The 7,023-nt window shown below is 34.4% G+C and overlaps 1 protein-coding gene across 1 annotated transcript; it reads right to left on the reverse strand.

Annotated features, from left to right (window-relative positions):
- Positions 1-1,951: 1,951 nt before the first annotated feature.
- Positions 1,952-5,801, reverse strand: LOC123684150. Its single transcript, XM_045623298.1, has 2 exons — positions 5,359-5,801; positions 1,952-2,642 (listed from the first exon to the last, which is right to left on the reverse strand). The coding sequence occupies exons 1-2, from the start codon at positions 5,489-5,491 to the stop codon at positions 2,083-2,085; spliced, it is 693 nt and encodes a 230-aa protein (XP_045479254.1). The 5' UTR covers positions 5,492-5,801; the 3' UTR covers positions 1,952-2,082.
- Between the last annotated feature and the right edge of the window lie 1,222 nt (positions 5,802-7,023).

A 7,023-nucleotide genomic window follows, 5' to 3' on the forward strand; every position in this document is an offset into this window, starting at 1 on the left:
CATGAGCTGTGTGACATGTTGCGCCGTCTTGTTGGAACCACAGCTCCTGGACACCATGGTTGTTCAATTCAGGAATGAAAAAGTTAGTAATCATGGCTCTATACCGATCAACATTAACTGTAACGTTCTGGCCATCATCGTTTTTGAAGAAGTACGGATCAATGTTTCCACCAGCCCATAAAGCGCACCAAACAGTCAATTTTTCTGGATGTAACGGTGTTTAGACATACACTTGAGGATTAACTTCACTCCAAATGCAGAAGTTGTGTCTGTTGACGTAGCCATTCAACCAGAAGTGCGCTTCATCGCTAAACAAAATTCGCTTATGAAAATCGGGAACAACGGCAATCTCATTTTGGGTCCATTCGACGAATCTACGCCTTACTTGATGATCGTTTGGCTTCAATTCTTGCACGAGTTGGATTTTGTAAGCAAGCAAACCAAGATCCTTCCGCAAAATCCTCCATAAAGTGGATGGACATAGATCCAATTCCTGTGCTCGATGACGGATAGACTCATTTGTGTCTTCCTCAATGCTACGCTCTACAGCAGCAATAGTTTCTTCTGTACGCACCGTACGGCGTCTCTAGGGATGCGAGTTATCAATAAGAGTAAACGTGGTGCGAAAACGTTCCATGGTTAATCGAATTAACTGCTCTGATGGACGATTTTGTCGACGATAAAATGGACGTAGTGCGCGATACGTATTCCGCACAGAACCATGATTTTCGAAATAAAATTGCACTATTTGCAAGCGTTGTTCAGGCGTGAGTCTATTCATGATGAATTGCCAAACCAAACTGAGAATAAATCACTTAACAGCTGTTAAATCGCTCGCCATCTTGAACAGTAATGTCAACTCAAAGTTATATACCTCGAAAAAAAAACACCCGATACACACATATGACAATATCACCATGCAAAGACATACGTAGATTTTATTTTTTTAGAAAAAACCCGGCGTACGTCGAACTAAAAAATTTCAAGAGATCAAATTTGCTCATAATCGAATACATCAGATTTCATTTTTTTTATTTTAAGAAAAGTCAGTAGCGTGCCACTGACTGTCTAAATAATATTTGGGGCTATGTTAATTGATCGGCACTGGTTGAAATCGAGATTTCTTTTGTGAAAGATGTCAAAGAAAATGTAGTTTTTAGTTATCAATCAGTGGCCACAATCACAGGATTGTGTAAATAATGTTGTTAAAAGAATGTTCTTTTTGAAATAATTTTACTTTTAAACTTTCAATGAAATATGACATAACATTTATTTAACAACAACAACAAGATAACTAATAAACGAATCGTAATATTTAAAAAAGCAATACCTACTATTAATCATTTAATGAAAATTGTACATAAATCGTCTCTTATTAAATTAATTTGTGAAAAAAATAGAACTAGAAACTAGATAAGTTATTGAAAATGCCCTCCACATTGAAGGGAGCACGCTTCAGCTCTTTTCCTCATATTGTCGCGCACTCTTTGAGATGTACCTTCAGTATTTCTTATTAAATCGCAGGAAACTCTTAAGATTTCCCCATAAAAAAATGTCCAAACTATTTAAATCTGGGGACCTAGGGGGCCATGGTTGGGGTCCGCCACGGCCCATCCATCGGTTTTCAAATGCGTGCTTCTTCTTGCAATATGGGCAAATCGCCAAATCCTCCTCTAGAAACCGGTGATAATTAATTCTATATACATTTGTAAATGTTCGCCTATCTGATATGACACCATACCCATTTCACCTAAAAAGACTTGAAACGAATATTTATTAACAGGGGTGGATCCAGAAGAATGGATATCAAAATTTTAATATAAAAAAATTATTACTCCTTTTACCCCCTGGATCCGTCGTTATATAGATACAAATATTCGGTATCAATTTTTGTTGAGTGGCATGTGTCTTAATTTTCAAACGTAAAAGAATAGGAATAAAAGAACACAAGTAAAAATAACATTTATTCTCGATATACAAAAAAAAAAATATGGAGATCAACAATAATTTTCAAAGATAAGAAAAAATACTATAACATATTCGTTCATATTCATGTCTTCGCTCGGCCCATAGAAATTTTCCTTATAGATTTGATTCTGATTTGATTCCACTTGACAGAGTAGGCAAAAATTTTTCTGAAGGTGCTAAAATTTGAATCTGCTGAGCACCTGCAGGCGGTACATTCTTTTTTCTTTCGAAGACCTCCATTTCAGCTTCGTTTACAATTTTGAAAATTGAGCTTTTGACCCTTATTTGAATATCTTCTGGAAACGAATCCACCGTTCGCCCCATATTTGTAAAAAAATCAACTATTGTAGACTCCTTTCTATTGAATTTTTTTTCAATGTGTGAAAGTGCTTGTGTCGATGTATTCGACTGTGTATTCCTTGCTGTTTTTCTTTTATAGGTTGGTGTAGATGGGGGCGATATTGATTGGACTTCATCGTCGCTCACTAACGATGTAATATTCTTCAATTTGTCAGGGTTTTTGAAGGAAATATAAGGACAAATAAAAGCTAATTCCTTTTCGTATCTAATGGGTTTCTGTTTGATTGCTGCCTGACCGCTTTTAGTGACCCGAAGACTCTTTGCTCGACGATAATTGTCCCTTATTCTTTTCCATCGCACTCTACAATTTTCAGCTGAAAAAAGGTAAAATGTTTCATACAATACTTAATATATGGAGAGAAAACATTTTTCGTTTTTTCGTATTATCCCTTAGACCTCGGGAACTACTGGATAGATTCTTTAAATGTTTGTAATAATTCAACATAAGACTTTCTGTGCAGGTTATAGGTTATATTCGATTTAGTCCGGTCAATTTAGACCAAAAAATCAGAGTGAAGTTACATAAAGTCCCAACAAGCTGAATTTCTGTGAAGTTGTTCAAAACATAATTATAAACAATGTCTAGAAGTTCCCCATCATTCCCCTGTAAGGAACAAATTTAATTCAAGGTCAAAAGTCAAAAAAATGAGTTTTTCGCGATTTTCAGCAAAACGATAAGTTTTATCATAAAAGTACCTCAGACAAAAATTGTAGATTATAAAATTATCTATAAAAAATGTATCAATACTTTTTTTCTTACGAGCCACCATTTCTGAGATATAACGATTCAAAAAGTTATAAAAGTTGTTATCGTCATAATATGCACACGTTTCCACGCCACCTATGAGGTAGTTTTTTTTAACGTGGTTTCCCAGTAGGCCTACTCCACGGGTCAGTTGTGACCCTGTTTAATGTAAAACTATTGCAAAATAACGGAAATTTTCAAAGATTGGGAAAGATAGAAGCGATGTAAATGAAAAAAAAAGTGTTGAAGTTTATTCGTCTTATTCGTAAGTTTCAAATTCTTGTTCTTCTTCTTGTTCTTCTTCTCCTGCTTCTTCTTCATCTTCATTTTGGATGCAAGTAAATTGCGTCAATAGCGATGTGTCTTCTTTGGCATGCACAAATTGTCAAGGCCGGTCGTGCTCTAATATTGAATCACAAACAATCGAGGATTCGTTTGACTCCGACGAAGTATCATGCGATACATCGCTATTGACGCAATTTACTTGCATCCAAAATGAAGATGAAGAAGAAGCAGGAGAAGAAGAAAAAGAAGAAGATCAAGAAGAAGAACAAGAATTTGAAACTTACGAATAAGACGAATAAACTTCAACACTTTTTTTTCATTTACATCGCTTTTATCTTTCCCAATCTTTGAAAATTTCCGTTATTTTGCAATAGTTTTACATTAAACAGGATCACAACTGACCCGTGGAGTAGGCCTACTGGGGAAACCACATTAAAAAAACGCGCCAAGTACACTACCTCATAGGTGGCGTGGAAACGTGTGCATATTATGACGATAACAACTTTTATAACTTTTTGAATCGTTATATCTCAGAAACGGTGGCTCGTAAGAAAAAAAGTATTGATACATTTTTTATAGATAATTTTATGATCTACAATTTTTGTCTCGGATACTTTTATGATAAAACTCACAGTTTTGCTGAAAATCGCGAAAAACTCATTTTTTTGACCTTTGACCTTGAATTAAATTTTTTCCTTACAGGGGAATGATGGGGAACTTCTAGACATTGATTATAATTATGTTTTGAACAACTTCACAGAAATTCAGCTTGTTGGGACTTTATGTAACTTCGAATGTCTAAATTGACCGGACTAATTATATCATGTTAATTTCTAAGTCAGTTAGCGCCGTAAACAATGAATATTAGTATTCCATAGCCAAATGCTCATATTTATATTATCATTTCAGATTTTTGGCTGCTGGAAACTCATTTCGGTCAATGCTTAGGAGAAAAAACTGTATGAAGTATTATTTATGAGACTTGCACTGCAATATGGAATAAAATGAAAATTACACCACCATATGAAAGTGAATGGAAAAAGATAGCTGACTAATTTTGGGAAAAATTGAATTTTCCAAATTGTGTTAAAGCCTTGGAAGGAAAACGTTCGACGAATGTCCAGACGAATAATAATCCATCTGATTATTTCTGTCATAAAAAAACTTTTTCTATAGTTCTGCTGGTCAAGGTTGGCCCTGATTATAAGTTTCTAATCGTGGATATTGGTGGCCTTGGTAAAAATTCTGACGATAAAATTTTTACATTGCAAGCCAATTAATTAAATTATTCTATTTCAGTATCGCAATCAGTTCAGTACAGTACTAAAAACTGTGCTGTAATGAACTCATTACAGCATTGTTTTCAGTTATATATTTCGTTTTCTGGTTGTCTACATCTGACTTCCGATCCTATCAAATTTCAACACACATTATAATATACACTGTGTCCGTAAAGTATGGAACAAATTTATTTTTAGCAAAACAGACCATTTTGAGAAATAATCCTGAAACACGTCGATTTTTGATTTAAATTTACCGTATTTTAAAATAATAATCTAATATACAGGGTGAATTACTTTCGAGTAATGACGTCACTGTAATTTTTTTTAAATAGAACACCCCCATTTTGTCCCAATTTTCCGATTACCTAGTCTAGGTGAGTTGATTCCAAAAATGTGAATGAAAATGTTGATTCCAATTGGTACAGGGTGGACAAAAACACAATAGTTTTGTGTGTGCTCATAAAGTAACGCGTAGCATTCTTTATTAGTTAAATTAACAATATTATCAAAAATACTTATATGGAATAAATTCAAAGCATTATTTTTATCTAAAAAAAAACAAAGCTATATGTTGTGAGAGGAGGATTACAAAATGTAAAATGAATAATATAATTCTAAATACACTTAATTTTCTTTGTCGTTACAAAGCTATATGTTGTGAGAGGAGGATTACAAAATGTAGAATGAATAATATAATTCTAAACTAAATACACTTACGATTTTCTTTCATCATACTGCCTATTTCTTCCCAAATCTTATTCCTTCTGAATTCATCATGATACCTGCTATCTGCAGTATCATACAGTTCTGGATATCTTTCTATAATAGAGATTAATAGCTCCTCATTCATTCTCTCTTTTATCTCCGAATTATCCTCTATATTTTCGTAATTCCGTCACTGCGTTGCTACAGACGTCAGACCCGAGTTCACTGAGGCGGGGCGGGTCGCACTAACGGATAAATACGTTAGCTGAGCAATCCGTCGGATGATTCCGCCGCGCCTCGGCCCGTTGACCCTGTAGTAGTGGAAGTGGACTCAGTTGCCACTGTTGCCAGCTTATCTATGGTTGCCAGTTGCATACAAATGTAGGCAGGCGGATTTCTCCGCCCCGGTCGCATATTCAGATGTAAACAGCCGAGATATCCATTCGACTACAAGGGCGTAGATCTTTTTTTTTCTTGGGGGATAAACGAAAAAAAATGTTTTGACGACATTGTTTGCTCATATCTATAATGTGAGATAAAAGATTTGATAACTAAGATTGAACCAAATTACTCGAAATAATTTTTTTTTATTACCAATTCGATTGTTCTCATCTTATACTGAGTGTTCCTGAATTGGAGTTACGAAGGAAAATGATAGATTCTGTGGGTATTTTAAAAAATAAAATGGCCCATAAACATGAGCCCGCAAACGCTTTGTTATCGAGATACAGTGTTTCTTGTAGTCCAAATTTTTTGTGATGCTTAACCAGTTTATCGAATCCTTATGAATCTTCTCTACAGAGTTGGTAAATAAGTACCAAAACTTATAATTAATTAATTTATCACAGCTACCTAACGGAATCTTTATAATAATTTGGATTTTTCGGAAAATTACTATAGAGAGCTGTTTGAATTTTTTTCTCGAAATCGATTGCAGATACAACAAAACTACAACAAACCAAAAAGTGTAGTACTGATCGAACCAGAGTTTCTTTTTAAATTTTTCTTAACTACCAGTGGTTCACAAAAAAATAAGTCGTTCCAGAAAAAAATCACCCTGTAGATTTGCATTCAAAATTATGATATCACATCATGAAAACTTTAAATTGGAATATCTATGCCAATTTAAGTGAAATATATTGTGAAAGGAAAAGTGCTATTAGAGAAAAACTTGAACTTTAACACCTGTAGATATCTCAAAAACAAAGCGTTTGCGGACTCATGTTAAAGGACTTTTTTTTCTTTCTGTCATTTTCACTTGTATCTCCAATTCAGGAACACCCTATAGATATATGGTCAATTCAAAACTGATGTCTTCACAAATATATTACAATTTGAATGAAACACAATAAGTTTGTACCTACAACACAGCCCAGACAATTTTTCGATGCGAATTTCTCAGTTCAGTTCTTTGATAACTCCATAATGAAATTTTGTGACGAGAATGATACAAAAAACCGAAAACAACAGGTACGTGTGAACCGATGACGAATGCAAAAATCACAGATGGTAAATAAGGCGCGATGCCGAGAAAGCGGGTATATAAAGGAAAATAATAAACCTCGGACAGTTCGGCTATCCCGAGCGATTATTCATATTTGACGTGCACGATATCATGACTGTTACATATGATCAACAAATTCAATGGAATTATAAAAAATCAATTTCGGAATTAGG

The sequence above is a fragment of the Harmonia axyridis genome, chromosome 7 (genome assembly GCF_914767665.1).
Source record: "Harmonia axyridis chromosome 7, icHarAxyr1.1, whole genome shotgun sequence".
NCBI lineage: Eukaryota > Metazoa > Arthropoda > Insecta > Coleoptera > Coccinellidae > Harmonia > Harmonia axyridis.

What these genes read in the sequence shown, in the direction of transcription:
- LOC123684150 (XM_045623298.1), bottom strand. Translation starts at nt 5,491, where the DNA reads ATGAATGAGGAGCTATTAATCTCTATTATAGAAAGATATCCAGAACTG. An exon ending in CAGTATGATGAAAGAAAATC is followed by an intron (nt 2,643 to 5,358) that starts GTAAGTGTATTT and finishes ACCTTTTTTCAG; the next exon opens with CTGAAAATTGTAGAGTGCGA.